Source organism: Pleurodeles waltl, chromosome 6 (genome assembly GCF_031143425.1).
Source record: "Pleurodeles waltl isolate 20211129_DDA chromosome 6, aPleWal1.hap1.20221129, whole genome shotgun sequence".
Taxonomy (NCBI): domain Eukaryota; kingdom Metazoa; phylum Chordata; class Amphibia; order Caudata; family Salamandridae; genus Pleurodeles; species Pleurodeles waltl.
In genome coordinates this window covers 1,083,263,655-1,083,284,333 of record NC_090445.1, presented here as the reverse complement: position 1 = coordinate 1,083,284,333, position 20,679 = coordinate 1,083,263,655, and the positions used below count along the sequence as shown (strand labels likewise).

The 20,679-nt window shown below is 48.1% G+C and overlaps 1 protein-coding gene across 2 annotated transcripts in view; it reads left to right on the top strand.

Annotated features, from left to right (window-relative positions):
• EMC1 (ER membrane protein complex subunit 1) overlaps positions 1-20,679 on the top strand; it is a 621,514-nt gene that overhangs the window by 221,275 nt on the left and 379,560 nt on the right. Inside the window, exons 9-10 of one of the 2 annotated variants that reach the window (XM_069240147.1) lie at positions 8,139-8,210; positions 20,416-20,478. In XM_069240147.1, the coding sequence (XP_069096248.1) occupies positions 8,139-8,210; positions 20,416-20,478 (135 nt within the window). The remainder of the gene's footprint in view (positions 1-8,138; positions 8,211-20,415; positions 20,479-20,679) is intronic. The other variant, XM_069240148.1, reaches the window with a different exon arrangement.

Here is a 20,679-nt window from a genome sequence, read left to right as displayed (position 1 = left end):
CCACGGCCCCCACTTTTGGCGGCAAGGCTGGAGGGAACAAAGAAAGCAACAAGGAGGAGTCACTGGCCAGTCAGGACAGCCCCTAAGGTGTCCTGAGCTGAAGTGACTCTAACTTTTAGAAATCCTCCATCTTGCAGATGGAGGATTCCCCCAATAGGGTTAGGATTGTGACCCCCTCCCCTTGGGAGGAGGCACAAAGAGGGTGTACCCACCCTCAGGGCTAGTAGCCATTGGCTACTAACCCCCCAGACCTAAACACGCCCTTAAATTTAGTATTTAAGGGCTACCCTGAACCCTAGAAAATTAGATTCCTGCAACTACAAGAAGAAGGACTGCCTAGCTGAAAAACCCCTGCAGAGGAAGACCAGAAGACGACAACTGCCTTGGCTCCAGAAACTCACCGGCCTGTCTCCTGCCTTCCAAAGATCCTGCTCCAGCGACGCCTTCCAAAGGGACCAGCGACCTCGACATCCTCTGAGGACTGCCCCTGCTTCGAAAAGACAAGAAACTCCCGAGGACAGCGGACCTGCTCCAAGAAAAGCTGCAACTTTGTTTCCAGCAGCTTTAAAGAACCCTGCAAGCTCCCCGCAAAAGGCGTGAGACTTGCAACACTGCACCCGGCGACCCCGACTCGGCTGGTGGCGATCCAACACCTCAGGAGGGACCCCAGGACTACTCTAAGACTGTGAGTACAAAAACCTGTCCCCCCTGAGCCCCCACAGCGCCGCCTGCAGAGGGAATCCCGAGGCTTCCCCTGACCGCGACTCTTTGAATCCTAAAGTCCCGACACCTGGGAGAGACCCTGCACCCGCAGCCCCCAGGACCTGAAGGACCGGACTTTCACTGGAGAAGTGACCCCCAGGAGTCCCTCTCCCTTGCCCAAGTGGAGGTTTCCCCGAGGAATCCCCCCCTTGCCTGCCTGCAGCGCTGAAGAGATCCCGAGATCTCTCATAGACTAACATTGCGAACCCGACGCCTGTTTCTACACTGCACCCGGCCGCCCCAGCGCTGCTGAGGGTGAAATTTCTGTGTGGGCTTGTGTCCCCCCCCGGTGCCCTACAAAACCCCCCTGGTCTGCCCTCCGAAGACGTGGGTACTTACCTGCAAGCAGACCGGAACCGGGGCACCCCCTTCTCTCCATCCTAGCCTATGTGTTTTGGGCACCACTTTGAACTCTGCACCTGACCGGCCCTGAGCTGCTGGTGTGGTAACTTTGGGGTTGCTCTGAACCCCCAACGGTGGGCTACCTTGGACCAAGAACTGAACCCTGTAAGTGTCTTACTTACCTGGTAAAACTAACAAATACTTACCTCCCCTAGGAACTGTGAAAATTGCACTAAGTGTCCACTTTTAAAACAGCTATTTGTCAATAACTTGAAAAGTATACATGCAATTTTTATGATTTGAAGTTCCTAAAGTACTTACCTGCAATACCTTTCGAATGAGATATTACATGTAGAATTTGAACCTGTGGTTCTTAAAATAAACTAAGAAAAGATATTTTTCTATACAAAAACCTATTGGCTGGATTTGTCTCTGAGTGTGTGTACCTCATTTATTGTCTATGTGTATGTACAACAAATGCTTGACACTACTCCTTGGATAAGCCTACTGCTCGACCACACTACCACAAAATAGAGCATTGGTATTATCTCTTTTTGCCACTATCTTACCTCTAAGGGGAACCCTTGGACTCTGTGCATGCTATTCCTTACTTTGAAATAGCACATACAGAGCCAACTTCCTACAATCAAGGAATGTTTCTAGTTGTGAACCACCTGGCATGATCTTTGAATGCCAGGTGGACAAGCTCAGCCATCCGTTCCTGGCAGATCACAAGGGGCTGTTATACCTGGAATGTAGTTCACTCTCTTCTCCGAATGAGGAGAACCTTGACTCGATCTATTTGCCACAACCAAGAAGGCGCAGTGCCAGCAGTTCTGCGTGTCTGAGTTTGCAAGATGTGTCTCGCTAGAAAATCTGTTGTGACTCCTACATGCCTTCTGACAGATACTACTTCTGGTAAGAGCTCTAAGGAAGATCAGGACTGATTGGGACCAAGATCTTCTAGTAGTCCTGGATTGGGCATGGAGAGTGAGATTATCACAGATCCTGGGCATGAGCATCTGTCTTTCGATCAGGATGTCCCTTCGAGAGGATCTGTTTTTGCAGCAATGTGCTAGGTATTGCAGTCTTCAAGTTCATGTGTGAAGATTGAACAGCAGTAACTGAACACCTTTGACTTTCCTCCGCAGGTAGCTCATGTTATCTTGGCAGCCAGGCATCTTTTGACAAAGACTGTATATGCCAGACTTTGGAACAAATCTGGGGCTTGTTTAGGCACACAGCAGATTGACCCCCCCCATAAACTTATTTGAAATTTGGTTGTTATGGGTACAGTAAAAGGGTACCGTTTTAGTTTCTTCTATCTTTTTACAGTTTCCAGACAAATCTTTATTATTTAAATCACTTGCTGTGACACATTTTTAGAAAGGTGTACAACATCTGTTTCCTCTCTCTCCCTTTGTCATGCCACAGTGGAACCTCAGCTTGATCCTCACATAATATTTGTTCACTTCCTTTGAATCACTTCACATGTGTCTTTTGTGGCTTCTCACCCTCAAGGTGTTCCTTGTATTCATACAGTTGGTGTGACGAGTGAGCTAGCTTCAAGCTTTCTGTCAAACCCTCTATACACCACTTTTTTCTGAGACAAACTAGTTCTGTGAACTCTAACATCCTTCTTGCTGAAAGTTGTAACGCAGTTTCCCATTGGTCAACATATGACCTTGCTGCCGTTCTGTGCTCTGCTCACCCATATATGGAGTAAGAGACTCCATTGCTTGGACCTCACCACAGCACTGGGCTTTTACATCAATTGTACCAGAGAACACCGAGTGGGTCAGCTTTTTGTGGGGTTCGCAGGAGTGGAAAAAATGGCAAGGTAGTGCCATTTCTCCCTGGATTGTGCTCTGTATTAAGACGTGCCACATTGTGGCCAAAAAGCAGCTTCTGGAAGGACTGTGAACCAGAGACAAAACTTGCTACCACTGCATTGCCACATGGAGTTCCCCTCCTAGGCAACTGCCAGACAGCTACCTGGGCATCATTCCATAGCAAATCACTACTGTCTGGTCAGCCAGGTTCGTAGAGATGGATATTTTGTCTCTTGGTCCTATAGGACTTTCTGGTTTGACTCCTTTCACAGGCCTACTGCAAAATGGGTGTTGCTGTGGTATCCATTTAGAAGGCTTGGAATCTGCAGTTACAAGTCTGTCAAAACAGCATGTTAGTTTCCTTCAGAAATGTACTTTTCAGTTTGGAGACTAACAGCAGACTCCCCACCCACCCCGCCTGTCCTCCCTGTTCTGCGAATTGAACTTTATACATTAATAAGATTCTAAGTCTAGGAATCTGCATACCGGTTACAACCAAGTTGCTCCAGGGTGTGGAGGTAGATTGTCTTGAAATCAGCTGATGTCCATGTGAAGGAGTGGCGGCTATATGGGCTCTGTATGTCATTTATGGACTGTAACTGTCAGTGGAGAGCCGCATGGTGCTGCCTGCTGGCACACAGAGGTACTGAAGAAAAGTTTCCAGATCCAGTCTAATGCTTGGGAAATTTTCAAAAGGTAAGAAATTTGCGATTAGATAGTCTTTACTAGAAGGAGCATTATCGAAGGCCAGTTAACTTTTTCTTCTTTCATTCTAATCACCCTTTTACATGGCCCGTGCTAGTTCTCCATTTTAGATTTTAACTTTTATCTTGACATCTCTTTCTAATGGTGGCTTTTCACATACGGTCCTACTAACAGGAAAATGTGCATCTCACGCATTTGTTCTTTGTCGCCATTATCGTCCTGTCCATTGTACATTCATTCAAGCGCTGTACAGTCGTAACCCAGCACCCTTGTTTTCTTTTTCTGTGCTTGCTAGGAGACAACTATTTTATTTCTAGACGAACCAAAGTGGCTACTCTGCACCCCTTTCACAGTGCGATAGGGAGAGTGTTTATTATTTAAGCAAAGTCAATGCTAAACTTGTTGAGACGAGCACTTCACCCCAGATGATCATGGAACCACTGTGAACTGTGAGATGCAGCCCTGTTGACTCTGACTTCCATCCTGCAAAGGAAGATAACCTGTTCACTTATATCTGCTTCTTGACACATAAGACCATGGTATGGGGGATGACTATCCCAGCTGATCTGGCAGAGGGTACTCCTGCTATGCTCTCTCTAGTATATTATTAGATACAGCTAGGAGTGAGCCAATATTAGTAACAATTTACATGGTTAAATTATTTACCATTTTAATAATGCTGATTAATTACAGTAGCATGTGGTCTCATACTAATAATTGAAGTCATGCTTTCTTTGCAAGAATGCAATAATTTAAATAAATGTTTTGAAAATGCAATTTCGTATCTTTCTTGGGTTTTATCTTGGGCATGCATTAGCGGCCAAATCAAAAGGCAGATCTGTTTCCACAGATTCCCTGGGAATCAGTGTCATGTTTGAGATTACCGATAACATCTATTACCCTGGCCAGTTTAGGAGACTGGATGTGGTACTGTGAGCTAGCCAAAAGAAACCAACAATTACTGATTATATATGTAGACTAAATCTGTACATTTTGAAGTTGTTGTTACATACACAGTCCTACTAACTCCGTAGGAACCCTATAGCATAGCACACAGCTTGGGGCTTTGTTCAGAGACCAAGGCAGGGTCTTTGTGCAATTTAGTCCTTGCTAGGACGGGAATCAGTGGGCCAGCACGAGTAAATTCTTTCTGGCATAGCTCTGTCAAAATATTGCATCCAGAGTCCCTTTCTTTAGTTGAAAAAACTTCACAAACCTAGCCTTGACCCAAACACTCATTGTAAAGAAATGGCTCCCTGTTGCAGTTACCCCCCACTTTTTGCCTGATACTGATGCTGACTTGACTGAGAAGAGTGCTGGGACCCTGCTAACCAGACCCCAGCACCAGTGTTCCTTCACCTAAAATGTACCATTGTATCCACAATTGGCACACCCTGGCATTCAGATAAGTCCCTTGTAACTGGTACTTCTAGTACCAAGGGCCCTGATGCCAAGGAAGGTCTCTAAGGGCTGCAGCATGTCTTATGCCACCCTAGAGACCCCTCACTCAGCACAGACACACTGCTTACAAGCCTGTGTGTGCTAGTGAGAACAAAATGAGTAAGTCGACATGGCACTCCCCTCAGGGTGCCATGCCAGCCTCTCACTGCCTATGCAGTATAGGTAAGACACCCCTCTAGCAGGCCTTACAGCCCTAAGGCAGGGTGCACTATACCATAGGTGAGGGTACCAGTGCATGAGCATGGTACCCCTACAGTGTCTAAACAAAACCTTAGACATTGTAAGTGCAGGGTAGCCATAAGAGTATATGGTCTGGGAGTCTGTCAAACACGAACTCCACAGCACCATAATGGCTACACTGAAAACTGGGAAGTTTGGTATCAAACTTCTCAGCACAATAAAAGCACACTGATGCCAGTGTACATTTTATTGCAAAACACACCCCAGAGGGCACCTTAGAGGTGCCCCCTGAAACTTAACCGACTGTCTGTGTAGGCTGACTAGTTCCAGCAGCCTGCCACACCAGAGACATGTTGCTGGCCCCATGGGGAGAGTGCCTTTGTCACTCTGAGGCCAGTAACAAAGCCTGCACTGGGTGGAGATGCTAACACCTCCCCCAGGCAGGAGCTGTGACACCTGGCGGTGAGCCTCAAAGGCTCACCCCTTTGTCACAGCCCAGCAGGGCACTCCAGCTTAGTGGAGTTGCCCGCCCCCTCCGGCCACGGCCCCCACTTTTGGCGGCAAGGCTGGAGGGAACAAAGAAAGCAACAAGGAGGAGTCACTGGCCAGTCAGGACAGCCCCTAAGGTGTCCTGAGCTGAAGTGACTCTAACTTTTAGAAATCCTCCATCTTGCAGATGGAGGATTCCCCCAATAGGGTTAGGATTGTGACCCCCTCCCCTTGGGAGGAGGCACAAAGAGGGTGTACCCACCCTCAGGGCTAGTAGACATTGGCTACTAACCCCCCAGACCTAAACACGCCCTTAAATTTAGTATTTAAGGGCTACCCTGAACCCTAGAAAATTAGATTCCTGCAACTACAAGAAGAAGGACTGCCTAGCTGAAAACCCCTGCAGAGGAAGACCAGAAGACGACAACTGCCTTGGCTCCAGAAACTCACCGGCCTGTCTCCTGCCTTCCAAAGATCCTGCTCCAGCGACGCCTTCCAAAGGGACCAGCGACCTCGACATCCTCTGAGGACTGCCCCGGCTTCGAAAAGACAAGAAACTTCCGAGGACAGCGGACCTGCTCCAAGAAAAGCTGCAACTTTGTTTCCAGCAGCTTTAAAGAACCCTGCAAGCTCCCCGCAAGAAGCGTGAGACTTGCAACACTGCACCCGGCGACCCCGACTCGGCTGGTGGCGTTCCAACACCTCAGGAGGGACCCCAGGACTACTCTAAGACTGTGAGTACAAAAACCTGTCCCCCCTGAGCCCCCACAGCGCCGCCTGCAGAGGGAATCCCGAGGCTTCCCCTGACCGCGACTCTTTGAATCCTAAGTCCCGACGCCTGGGAGAGACCCTGCACCCGCAGCCCCCAGGACCTGAAGGACCGGACTTTCACTGGAGGAGTGACCCCCAGGAGTCCCTCTCCCTTGACCAAGTGGAGGTTTCCCCGAGGAACCCCCCCCTTGCCTGCCTGCAGCGCTGAAGAGATCCCTAGATCTCCCATTGACTTCCATTACAAACCCGACGCTTGTTTCTACACTGCACCCGGCCGCCCCCGCGCTGCTGAGGGTGAAATTTCTGTGTGGGCTTGTGTCCCCCCCGGTGCCCTACAAAACCCCCCTGGTCTGCCCTCCGAAGACGCGGGTACTTACCTGCAAGCAGACCGGAACCGGGGCACCCCCTTCTCTCCATTCTAGCCTATGTGTTTTGGGCACCACTTTGAACTCTGCACCTGACCGGCCCTGAGCTGCTGGTGTGGTGACTTTGGGGTTGCTCTGAACCCCCAACGGTGGGCTACCTTGCACCAAGAACTAAGCCCTGTAAGTGTCTTACTTACCTGGTTAACCTAACAAATACTTACCTCCCCTAGGAACTGTGAAAATTGCACTGTGTCCACTTTTAAAACAGCTATTTGTGAATAACTTGAAAAGTATACATGCAATTTTGATGATTTGAAGTTCCTAAAGTACTTACCTGCAATACCATTCGAATGAGATATTACATGTAGAATTTGAACCTGTGGTTCTTAAAATAAACTAAGAAAAGATATTTTTCTATATAAAAACCTATTGGCTGGATTTGTCTCTGAGTGTGTGTACCTCATTTATTGTCTATGTGTATGTACAACAAATGCTTAACACTACTCCTTGGATAAGCCTACTGCTCGACCACACTACCACAAAATAGAGCATTAGTATTATCTCTTTTTGCCACTATCTTACCTCTAAGGGGAACCCTTGGACTCTGTGCATACTATTCCTTACTTTGAAATAGTGCATACAGAGCCAACTTCCTACACTCATATATCTTTGTATTATCAGAATATTGACAAAACCTAAGCCAAAACAATTATGGCCATAGAATATGTCACATACATAGCTTAACCAGAACGAGAACCACCATGCCTCTCTGTCAGTTAATGGGCTGCATGTACACCCACTGCACCATAAAAATGTGGAATTGGATTATCTGTCACTAAAAATATACCAAAATAGTTGATGCATTAAGTTCTCCATGGTTCATAGCTCCAATACACCTCTGAAATGTTGTGTAAAATATTGGTAACCACTTGTCCACAGGAAAAAAAGTGTTTTGTTTGGTGTTTTGGCAATGGATCAAATGAGAAGTTATTATCCAAAGAGTATTTTCTCTTCTCTCTCACTGTATTTGTCAGTGTGCTAGAAGAGAGATGTGTTGTGCAGCATTTGTTGTAGGCCTATTGTTCTTCACAAGTTTTTATCAGTGAGAAGGGTAATTATTTAGTTTTTCAAAGCCCTATTGTAGATTGCTGATCGGTCACTGAATAATCTATTTAGAGCTGCAGCTGTCCTGCCATACCTAATTATTGCATTTATTACCCTCACTTTTCAGGTATCTTTAGTGAGTTTCGCTACAACAGCAGACAAGACAGTAGCTGCTGTTCTGCAGTTGAAGAGTGATGAGGTATGTATTGCACATCTGAACTCAAACATGCTGGTAGTTGTTTTGTTTTTAAAGCTTTATTTAGTTCCTGAAGTCAACTTACAATCATATAGTGCTCGATATTGAAATAAATTTGGCAAGATATCTGTCTGCTTACAAAGCATATACATTGCACCTGGTGGTACCAACAATATACATTCTAATAACTTCCAGACATGCTGGTAGTTTGCGGATGGAACTGTACTATGCCAGAAAGTAACGCCTAGAGCAGTGATACTCAAAGTACGGCCCAGGGGCCGCATGTGGCCCTCCTGACATTTACATGCGGCCCCCAGGTCAACAGCAGCACTGCTGTTTATTCGACTCAGCACTGGCACTAAAAATTGTAAAATAAACGGGCAAGTATTTATTTGGCGTCTAATTGAAGTTAACGAAAAGGAGTAACTAGGGTGTTCTGGAATTCTTAACTTTAGAAACACCTTCTGTAGGAAGTTGGCTCTGTATGTGCTATTTCAAAGTAAGGAATAGCATGCACAGAGTCCAAGGGTTCCCCTTAGAGGTAAAATAGTGGTAAAAAGAGATAATGCTAATGCTCTATTTTGTGGTAGTGTGGTCGAGCAGTAGGCTTATCCAAGGAGTAGTGTTAAGCATTTGTTGTACATACACATAGACAATAAATGAGGTACACACACTCAGAGACAAATCCAGCCAATAGGTTTTGTTATAGAAAAATATCTTTTCTTAGTTTATTTTAAGAACCACAGGTTCAAATTTAACATGTAATATCTTGTTTGAAAGGTATTGCATATAAGTACATTAGGAACTTTGAATCATTTCAATTGCATGTATACTTTTCAAGTTATTCACAAATAGCTATTTTAAAAGTGGACACTTAGTGCAATTTTCACAGTTCCTGGGGGAGGTAAGTTTTTGTTAGTTTTTCCAGGTAAGTAAGACACTTACAGGGTTCAGTTCTTGGTCCAAGGTAGCCCACCGTTGGGGGTTCAGAGCAACCCCAAAGTTACCACACCAGCAGCTCAGGGCCAGTCCGGTGCAGAGTTCAAAGTGGTGCCCAAAACGCATAGGCTTCAATGGAGAGCAGGGGGTGCCCCGGTTCCAGTCTGCCAGCAGGTAAGTACCCGCGTCTTCGGAGGGCAGACCAGGGGGGTTTTGTAGGGCACCGGGGGGACACAAGCCCACACAGAAATTTCACCCTCAGCGGCGCGGGGCGGCCGGGTGCAGTGTTAGAACAAGCGTCGGGTTCGCAATGGAAGTCAATAAGAGATCAAGGGATCTCTTCAGCGCTGCAGGCAGGCAAGGGGGGGCTTCCTCGGGGAAACCTCCACTTGGGCAAGGGAGAGGGACTCCTGGGGGTCACTTCTGCAGTGAAAGTCCGGTCCTTCAGGTCCTGGGGGCTGCGGGTGCAGGGTCTTTTCCAGGCGTCGGGACTTAGGTTTCAGAGAGTCGCGGTCAGGGGAAGCCTCGGGATTCCCTCTGCAGGTGGCGCTGTGGGGGCTCAGGGGGGACAGGTTTTGGTACTCACAGTCGTAGAGTAGTCCGGGGGTCCTCCCTGAGGTGTTGGTTCTCCACCAGCCGAGTCGGGGTCGCCGGGTGCAGTGTTGCAAGTCTCACGCTTCTTGCGGGGAGATTGCAGGGTTCTTTAAAGCTGCTCCTTTGGATAAAGTTGCAGTCTTTTTGGAGCAGGTCCACTGTCCTCGGGAGTTTCTGGTCGTCGTCGAAGCAGGGCAGTCCTCAGAGGATGCAGAGGTCGCTGGTCCCTTTTGGAAGGCGTCGCTGGAGCAGAGTTCTTTGGAAGGCAGGAGACAGGCCGGTGAGTTTCTGGAGCCAAATCAGTTGTTGTCTTCTGGTCTTCCTCTGCAGGGGTTTTCAGCTAGGCAGTCCTTCTTCTTGTTGTTGCAGGAATCTAAATTCTTAGGTTCAGGGAAGCCCTTAAATACTAAATTTAAGGGCGTGTTTAGGTCTGGGGGGTTAGTAGCCAATGGCTACTAGTCCTGAGGGTGAGTACACCCTCTTTGTGCCTCCTCCCAAGGGGAGGGGGTCACATCCCTAATCCTATTGGGGGAATCCTCCATCTGCAAGATGGAGGATTTCTCAAAGTTAGTCACCTCAGCTCAGGACACCTTAGGGGCTGTCCTGACTGGCCAGTGACTCCTCCTTGTTGCTTTCTTTGTTCCCTCCAGCCTTGCTGCCAAAAGTGGGGGCCGTGGCCGGAGGGGGCGGGCAACTCCACTAAGCTGGAGTGCCCTGCTGGGCTGTGACAAAGGGGTGAGCCTTTGAGGCTCACCGCCAGGTGTTACAGCTCCTGCCTGGGGGAGGTGTTAGCATCTCCACCCAGTGCAGGCTTTGTTACTGGCCTCAGAGTGACAAAGGCACTCTCCTCATGGGGCCAGCAACATGTCTCTGGTGTGGCAGGCTGCTGGAACCAGTCAGCCTACACAGATAGTCGGTTAAGTTTCAGGGGGCACCTCTAAGGTGCCCTCTGTGGTGTATTTTACAATAAAATGTACACTGGCATCAGTGTGCATTTATTGTGCTGAGAAGTTTGATACCAAACTTCCCAGTTTTCAGTGTAGCCATTATGGTGCTGTGGAGTTCGTGTAAAACAGACTTCCAGACCATATACTCTTATGGCTACCCTGCACTTACAATGTCTAAGGTTTTGCTTAGACACTGTAGGGGCACAGTGCTCATGCACTGGTACCCTCACCTATGGTATAGTGCACCCTGCCTTAGGGCTGTAAGGCCTGCTAGAGGGGTGTCTTACCTATACTGCATAGGCAGTGAGAGGCTGGCATGGCACCCTGAGGGGAGTGCCATGTCGACTTACTCCTTTTGTTCTCACTAGCACACACAAGCTGGTAAGCAGGGTGTCTGTGCTGAGTGAGGGGTCTCTTAGGGTGGCATAATACATGCTGCAGCCCTTAGAGACCTTCCCTGGCATCAGGGCCCTTGGTACCAGAGGTACCAGTTACAAGGGACTTATCTGGATGCCAGGGTGTGCCAATTGTGGAATCAAAAGTACAGGTTAGGGAAAGAACACTGGTGCTGGGGCCTGGTTAGCAGGCCTCAGCACACTTTCAATTCAAAACATAGCATCAGCAAAGGCAAAAAGTCAGGGGGTAACCATGCCAAGGAGGCATTTCCTTACACAACCCCCCCCCCAAACGAAAGAGGATGAGACTAACCTTTCCCAAGAGAGTCTTCATTTTCTAAGTGGAAGAACCTGGAAAGGCCATCTGCATTGGCATGGGCAGTCCCAGGTCTGTGTTCCACTATAAAGTCCATTCCCTGTAGGGAGATGGACCACCTCAACAGTTTTGGATTTTCACCTTTCATTTGCATCAGCCATCTGAGAGGTCTGAGGTCAGTCTGAACTAGGAAGTGAGTACCAAAGAGGTATGGTCTCAGCTTCTTCAGGGACCAAACCACAGCAAAGGCCTCCCTCTCAATGGCACTCCAACGCTGCTCCCTGGGGAGTAACCTCCTGCTAATGAAAGCAACAGGCTGGTCAAGGCCATCATCATTTGTTTGGGACAAAACTGCCCCTATCCCATGTTCAGAGGCATCTGTTTGCACAATGAACTGCTTGGAGTAATCTGGAGCTTTTAGAACTGGTGCTGTGCACATAGCATGTTTCAGGGTGTCAAAGGCCTGTTGGCATTCTACAGTCCAGTTTACTTTCTTGGAGGTGAGTTCTGTGAGGGCTGTCACAATGGATCCATATCCCTTCACAAACCTCCTATAGTACCCTGTCAAGCCAAGGAATGCCCTGACTTGAGTCTGGGTTTTTGGAGCTACCCAGTCCAGAATAGTCTGGATCTTGGGTTGGAGTGGCTGAACTTGGCCTCCACCTACAAGGTGTCCCAAGTAAACCACAGTTCCCTGCCCTATCTGGCATTTGGATGCCTTGATAGAGAGGCCTGCAGATTGCAGAGCCTTCAAAACCTTCTTCAGGTGGACCAGGTGATCCTGCCAGGTGGAGCTGAAGACAGCAATATCATCAAGATAGGCTGCACTAAAGGATTCCAGCCCAGCAAGGACTTGATTCACCAACCTTTGGAAGGTGGCAGGGGCATTCTTTAAACCAAAGGGCATAACAGTGAACTGATAATGCCCATCAGGTGTGGAGAATGCTGTCTTTTCTTTTGCTCCAGGGGCCATTTTGATTTGCCAGTACCCTGCTGTTAAGTCAAAGGTACTTAAGAATTTGGCAGCCCCTAATTTGTCTATTAGCTCATCAGCTCTAGGAATGGGGTGAGCATCTGTCTTGGTGACAGAGTTGAGACCTCTGTAGTCCACACAAAACCTCATCTCTCTCTTTCCTTCTTTGGTGTGAGGTTTGGGGACTAAGACCACTGGGCTAGCCCAGGGGCTGTCAGAGTACTCAATTACTCCCAATTCCAGCATCTTGTGGACTTCCACCTTGATGCTTTCCTTAACTTGGTCAGACTGTCTAAATATTTTGTTTTTGACAGGCATGCTGTCTCCTGTGTCCACATCATGGGTACACAGGTGTGTCTGACCAGGGGTTAGGGAAAAGAGTTCAGCAAACTGCTGCAGGACCTTCCTGCAGTCAGACTGCTGTTGGCTAGAGAGGGTGTCTGAGTAGATCACTCCATCTACTGAGCCATCTTTAGGGTCTGATGAGAGGAGATCAGGGAGAGGTTCACTCTCAGCTTCCTGGTCCTCATCTGTTACCATCAACAGATTTACATCAGCCCTGTCATGGAAGAGCTTAAGGCGGTTCACATGGATCACCCTCTTGGGGCTCCTGCTTGTGCCCAGGTCCACCAGGTAGGTGACCTGACTCTTCCTTTCTAGTACTGGGTAAGGGCCACTCCATTTGTCCTGAAGTGCCCTGGGAGCCACAGGCTCCAGAACCCAGACTTTCTGTCCTGGTTGAAATTCAACCAGTGCAGCCTTTTGGTCATACCACAACTTCTGGAGTTGTTGGCTGGCCTCAAGGTTTTTACTTGCCTTTTCCATGTACTCTGCCATCCTTGAGCGAAGGCCAAGTACATAGTCCACTATGTCTTGTTTAGGCTCATGAAGAGGTCTCTCCCAGCCTTCTTTAACAAGAGCAAGTGGTCCCCTTACAGGGTGGCCAAACAGAAGTTCAAAGGGTGAGAATCCTACTCCCTTCTGAGGCACCTCTCTGTAAGCGAAAAGCAGACATGGCAGGAGGACATCCCATCTCCTTTTGAGTTTTTCTGGGAGCCCCATGATCATGCCCTTTAATGTCTTGTTGAATCTCTCAACAAGGCCATTAGTTTGTGGATGATATGGTGTAGTGAATTTGTAAGTCACTCCACACTCATTCCACATGTGTTTTAGGTATGCTGACATTAAGTTGGTACCTCTGTCAGACACCACCTCCTTAGGGAAACCCACTCTGGTAAAGATACCAATGAGGGCCTTGGCTACTGCAGGGGCAGTAGTCGACCTAAGGGGAATAGCTTCAGGATACCTAGTAGCATGATCCACTACTACTAGGATGTACATATTTCCTGAGGCTGTGGGAGGTTCTAGTGGACCAACTATGTCCACACCCACTCTTTCAAAGGGGACCCCCACCACTGGAAGTGGAATGAGGGGGGCCTTTGGATGCCCACCTGTCTTACCACTGGATTGACAGGTGGGGCAGGAGAGGCAAAACTCCTTAACCTTCTGGGACATATTGGGCCAGTAGAAGTGGTTGACTAACCTCTCCCACGTCTTGGTTTGTCCCAAATGCCCAGCAAGGGAAATATCATGGGCTAAGGTCAGAATAAACTCTCTGAAACCCTGAGGCACTACCACTCTCCTAGTGGCACCAGGTTTGGGATCTCTTGCCTCAGTGTACAGGAGTCCATCTTCCCAATAGACCCTATGTGTTCCATTTTTCTTGCCTTTGGACTCTTCAGCAGCTTGCTGCCTAAGGCCTTCAAGAGAGGGACAGGTTTCTTGTCCCTTACACAACTCTTCCCTTGAGGGTCCCCCTGGGCCCAAGAGCTCAACCTGATAAGGTTCCAGCTCCATAGGCTCAGTTCCCTCAGAGGGCAGAACTTCTTCCTGAGAAGAGAGGTTCTCTTTTTGGTGTTGTGTTGCAGCTGGTTTCCCAGCTGACTTTCCTTGTCTCTTGGTAGGCTGGGCCATTTTTCCAGACTCCAGCTCTACTTTTTCACCCTGTGCCTTGCACTGTGCCCTAGTCTTGACACACACCAGTTCAGGGATACCCAGCATGGCTGCATGGGTTTTCAGTTCTACCTCAGCCCATGCTGAGGACTCCAGGTCATTTCCAAGCAAACAGTCTACTGGGATATTTGAGGAGACCACCACCTGTTTCAGGCCATTGACCCCTCCCCACTCTAAAGTTACCATAGCCATGGGATGTACTTTAGTCTGATTGTTAGCGTTGGTGACTGGATAAGTTTGTCCAGTCAGGTATTGGCCAGGGGAAACCAGTTTCTCTGTCACCATAGTGACACTGGCACCTGTATCCCTCAGGCCCTCTACACTTGTCCCATTAATTAAGAGCTGCTGCCTGTATTTTTGCATGTTAGGGGGCCAGGCAGCCAGTGTGGCTAAATCCACCCCACCCTCAGAGACTAATGTAGCTTCAGTGTGACACCTAATTTGCTCTGGGCACACTGTTGATCCCACTTGGAGACTGGCCATTCCAGTTTTAGCTGGATGGGAGTTAGAAGTGGTATCTTTCTTGGGACAGGCCTTGTCTCCAGTTTGGTGTCCAGACTGACTACAGTTTCGACACCAGGCCTTTTTGGGATCAAAGTTTTTACCCTTGTACCCAGAATTGTTTTGTGAAGAGGCTCTGGGCCCACCCTCCTGTGCAGGTTTTTGGGGGCCTGTAGAAGACTCTTTACTATTTTTATTTTTGGCTGTCTCACCACCTTTCCCCTAGGGAGGTTTTGTGACCCCTTTTTTTTGGTCACCCCCTGTGGAAGTTTTGGACACCCTAGTCTTGACCCAATGGTCCGCCTTCTTTCCCAATTCTTGGGGAGAAATTGGTCCTAGGTCCACCAGATGCTGATGCAGTTTATCATTGAAACAAATACTTAATAGGTGTTCTTTCACAAATAAATTGTACAGCCCATCATAATCATTTACACCATTTCCTTCAATCCAACCATCTAGTGTTTTTACTGAGTAGTCTACAAAATCAACCCAGGTCTGGCTCGAGGTTTTTTGAGCCCCCCTGAATCTAATCCTATACTCCTCAGTGGAGAATCCAAAGCCCTCAATCAGGGTACCCTTCATGAGGTCATAAGATTCTGCATCTTTTTTAGAGAGTGTGAGGAGTCTATCCCTACACTTTCCTGTGAACATTTCCCAAAGGAGAGCACCCCAGTGAGATTTGTTCACTTTTCTGGTTTCACAAGCCCTCTCAAAAGCTGTGAACCATTTGGTGATGTCATCACCATCTTCATATTTAGTTACAATCCCTTTGGGGATTTTCAACATGTCAGGAGAATCTCTGACCCTAGTTATGTTGCTGCCACCATTGATGGGTCCTAGGCCCATCTCTTGTCTTTCCCTTTCTATGGCTAGGATCTGTCTTTCCAAAGCCAATCTTTTGGCCATCCTGGCTAACTGGATGTCCTCTTCACTGGAGTTATCCTCAGTGATTTCAGAGAGGTTGGTCCCTCCTGTGAGGGAACCATCATCTCTGACTATTATTTGTGGAGTCAGGGCTTGAGAAGCCCTGTTCTCCCTAATTAGGACTGGAGGGGGGGAATTTCCCTCCAAGTCACTATCTTCATCCTCTGTGTTGCCCACAGAGGGGTTGGCTCTATCATACTCTGCCAACAGCTCCTGGAGCTGTGCTTTGGTAGGTCTGGAGCCCATTGTTATTTTTCTTATGTTACAGAGTGACCTTAGCTCTCTCATCTGGAGATGGAGGTAAGGTGTGGTGTCGAGTTCCACCACATTCACATCTGTGCTAGACATTATGCTTCTAAAAGTTGGAATACTTTTTAAGAAACTAAACTGGTTCTAGAATCTAATTCAAACTTTTACAAACTTTTAAACTCTAAAAGAAATGCTAACAGGGACTAACACAAGGCCCTAGCAGGACTTTAAAGAATTTAGAAAACTTTTCAAATTGCAAAAATCAATTTCTAATGACAATTTTGGAATTTGTCGTGTGATCAGGTATTGGCTGAGTAGTCCAGCAAATGCAAAGTCTTGTACCCCACCGCTGATCCACCAATGTAGGAAGTTGGCTCTGTATGTGCTATTTCAAAGTAAGGAATAGCATGCACAGAGTCCAAGGGTTCCCCTTAGAGGTAAAATAGTGGTAAAAAGAGATAATACTAATGCTCTATTTTGTGGTAGTGTGGTCGAGCAGTAGGCTTATCCAAGGAGTAGTGTTAAGCATTTGTTGTACATACACATAGACAATAAATGAGGTACACACACTCAGAGACAAATCCAGCCAATAGGTTTTGTTATAGAAAAATATATTTTCTTAGTTTATTTTAAGAACCACAGGTTCAAATTTAACATGTAATATCTTGTTTGAAAGGTATTGCAGGTAAGTACATTAGGAACTTTGAATCATTTCAATTGCATGTATACTTTTCAAGTTATTCACAAATAGCTATTTTAAAAGTGGACACAGTGCAATTTTCACAGTTCCTGGGGGAGGTAAGTTTTTGTTAGTTTTACCAGGTAAGTAAGACACTTACAGGGTTCAGTTCTTGGTCCAAGGTAGCCCACCGTTGGGGGTTCAGAGCAACCCCAAAGTTACCACACCAGCAGCTCAGGGCCGGTCAGGTGCAGAGTTCAAAGTGGTGCCCAAAACGCATAGGCTTCAATGGAGAGAAGGGGGTGCCCCGGTTCCAGTCTGCCAGCAGGTAAGTACCCGCGTCTTCGGAGGGCAGACCAGGGGGGTTTTGTAGGGCACCGGGGGGGACACAAGCCCACACAGAAATTTCACCCTCAGCGGCGCGGGGGCGGCCGGGTGCAGTGTTAGAACAAGCGTCGGGTTCGCAATGGAAGTCAATGAGAGATCAAGGGATCTCTTCAGCGCTGCAGGCAGGCAAGGGGGGGCTTCCTCGGGGAAACCTCCACTTGGGCAAGGGAGAGGGACTCCTGTGGGTCACTTCTGCAGTGAAAGTCCGGTCCTTCAGGTCCTGGGGGCTGCGGGTGCAGGGTCTTTTCCAGGCGTCGGGACTTAGGTTTCAGAGAGTCGCGGTCAGGGGAAGCCTCGGGATTCCCTCTGCAGGCGGCGCTGTGGGGGCTCAGGGGGTAAAGGTTTTGGTACTCAGTCGTAGAGTAGTCCGGGGGTCCTCCCTGAGGTGTTGGTTCTCCACCAGCCGAGTCGGGGTCGCCGGGTGCAGTGTTGCAAGTCTCACGCTTCTTGCGGGGAGATTGCAGGGTTCTTTAAAGCTGCTCCTTTGGATAAAGTTGCAGTCTTTTTGGAGCAGGTCCGCTGTCCTCGGGAGTTTCTGGTCGTCGTCGAAGCAGGGCAGTCCTCAGAGGATGCAGAGGTCGCTGGTCCCTTTTGGAAGGCGTCGCTGGAGCAGAGTTCTTTGGAAGGCAGGAGACAGGCCGGTGAGTTTCTGGAGCCAAAGCAGTTGTTGTCTTCTGGTCTTCCTCTGCAGGGGTTTTCAGCTAGGCAGTCCTTCTTCTTGTTGTTGCAGGAATCTAAATTCTTAGGTTCAGGGAAGCCCTTAAATACTAAATTTAAGGGCGTGTTTAGGTCTGGGGGGTTAGTAGCCAATGGCTACTAGCCCTGAGGGTGAGTACACCCTCTTTGTGCCTCCTCCCAAGGGGAGGGGGTCACATCCCTAATCCTATTGGGGGAATCCTCCATCTGCAAGATGGAGGATTTCTCAAAGTTAGAGTCACCTCAGCTCAGGACACCTTAGGGGCTGTCCTGACTGGCCAGTGACTCCTCCTTGTTGCTTTCTTTGTTCCCTCCAGCCTTGCCGCCAAAAGTGGGGGCCGTGGCCGGAGGGGGCGGGCAACTCCACTAAGCTGGAGTGCCCTGCTGGGCTGTGACAAAGGGGTGAGCCTTTGAGGCTCACCGCCAGGTGTTACAGCTCCTGCCTGGGGGAGGTGTTAGCATCTCCACCCAGTGCAGGCTTTGTTACTGGCCTCAGAGTGACAAAGGCACTCTCCTCATGGGGCCAGCAACATGTCTCTGGTGTGGCAGGCTGCTGGAACCAGTCAGCCTACACAGATAGTCGGTTAAGTTTCAGGGGGCACCTCTAAGGTGCCCTCTGTGGTGTATTTTACAATAAAATGTACACTGGCATCAGTGTGCATTTATTGTGCTGAGAAGTTTGATACCAAACTTCCCAGTTTTCAGTGTAGCCATTATGGTGCTGTGGAGTTCGTGTAAAACAGACTTCCAGACCATATACTCTTATGGCTACCCTGCACTTACAATGTCTAAGGTTTTGCTTAGACACTGTAGGGGCACAGTGCTCATGCACTGGTACCCTCACCTATGGTATAGTGCACCCTGCCTTAGGGCTGTAAGGCCTGCTAGAGGGGTGTCTTACCTATACTGCATAGGCAGTGAGAGGCTGGCATGGCACCCTGAGGGGAGTGCCATGTCGACTTACTCCTTTTGTTCTCACTAGCACACACAAGCTGGTAAGCAGGGTGTCTGTGCTGAGTGAGGGGTTTCTTAGGGTGGCATAATACATGCTGCAGCCCTTAGAGACCTTCCCTGGCATCAGGGCCCTTGGTACCAGAGGTACCAGTTACAAGGGACTTATCTGGATGCCAGGGTTTGCCAATTGTGGAATCAAAAGTACAGGTTAGGGAAAGAACACTGGTGCTGGGGCCTGGTTAGCAGGCCTCAGCACACTTTCAATTCAAAACATAGCATCAGCAAAGGCAAAAAGTCAGGGGGTAACCATGCCAAGGAGGCATTTCCTTACACCTTCATTATAACTGACATCTTGCAGCAAAAATATAAAAGTATTATCTGTGTGAAATTCAAACAGTGCATTTCATTAACCTACAGAAACATTTCACCTTAGTACACAACATTATATCACTGCATTGATAAGTATTTTTTAAAGTCTTAGTTTCAAACATGAATTTAGAAACTTTCATCCCCTTCCATCCCCCACACCCTGACAACAATGTGAACTGTGAACTAAAAGGCAAGTAAGTCAGTTGGTATGTGAACTCTTTGGGAGGGCTGGGTTTCTATAAAACATGAACAACATTATAGTTTATTAAATCAGACACCAAAGGTTTTATACAGCATACGTCCTGAAGACATAGTTCAAGGTTCTTATGTGTGATGATGAAGAAAAACGAAAAAGGAGGTAAAGTGAAATAAAACATTTGCCTAGGATCACACAATTTGGTTAAGTGGAGAAGCCGGGATTTATACCCAAGTCTCTGGTTTCACATTGGGCAATTCAGACGCTAGATGTATATGCTTCACTTGCCCTACACACACTTTACCACTGCCCCGCCCCACCCTCCCCCCATCCCTCCAACCGCCACCATGCTGGCAACAATGAGGCCCTCGGCCACATCAAAGACTGAACAGTGCGGCCCCTGGGAAAATATTTGTGAGTACCCATGACCTAGAGGTATTCTTTAGTTTCCGTAGCAAGTTATGCTGGAGGGGAAAAGGGAGCTTAAAGGGTGTAAACCATGGGTACTCACTAACTTTTGCTCGGGGGCCAAAATTGCTGTATGGTTTGCGGCCGAGGGCTGCACTGGAGTGACAGCGTGGGGGGGAGGGGGCTTACAGTGGGCACAACCACCCCGCTATACGATAATGGCCGCCTTACGTAAATATAGAGGAGGGCCGAGGGAGCATGCGCAAAGAAGCCACTATTGCGCATGCTCCCGCAGCCCTCTTCTATGTTTATGTACGGCGGCCATTATCATATGGCGTTTGTCTGACGTGTCTGCGGGCCGCCAAGCTAGATCCGTGGGGCCGCTGGCGGCCCGCGGGCCGTACTTTGAGTACCACGGGTGTAAACTGTAGGGAACCTAGGGGAAGACAAGCTATCTTGGGGCTTTCTGATCCTATCCAACAGAGGCTGTGCAGGTCAATTTAATCCTTTGGTCAGATTACACTACTTCTACCAGGAAGTTTATAATTACATGTTCCACTCTTCTTCATATCTGTTTTGAGACTCTCATTCTGCTCTCTTAGAGACACCCCTCACCTGTTGCTCCTTGGTTCGGCCAGCACAGCTTAATCTGACTTCTGTTTATACAGGGGCTGAATATGGACTCTTCTAATGACCGATTGCAAGATGCTGAGGGTCACACACATGCCCAGGTAAGAGATCCCATGTCAAGTAGGTTCTCTGCACAACTGGTAAATGTTGACAAAATCCAGGTAAATATGGAAAATATTGGCATTGTGGGCTCACTTAAGCAAACTGCTACTACCTCAAGCCAGGTCTTAGTTTATTTCGATTTGAAATATCCGTTCATTTGGACATGTACAATATTCATTGTTTTACAAAGTGTTTAAATT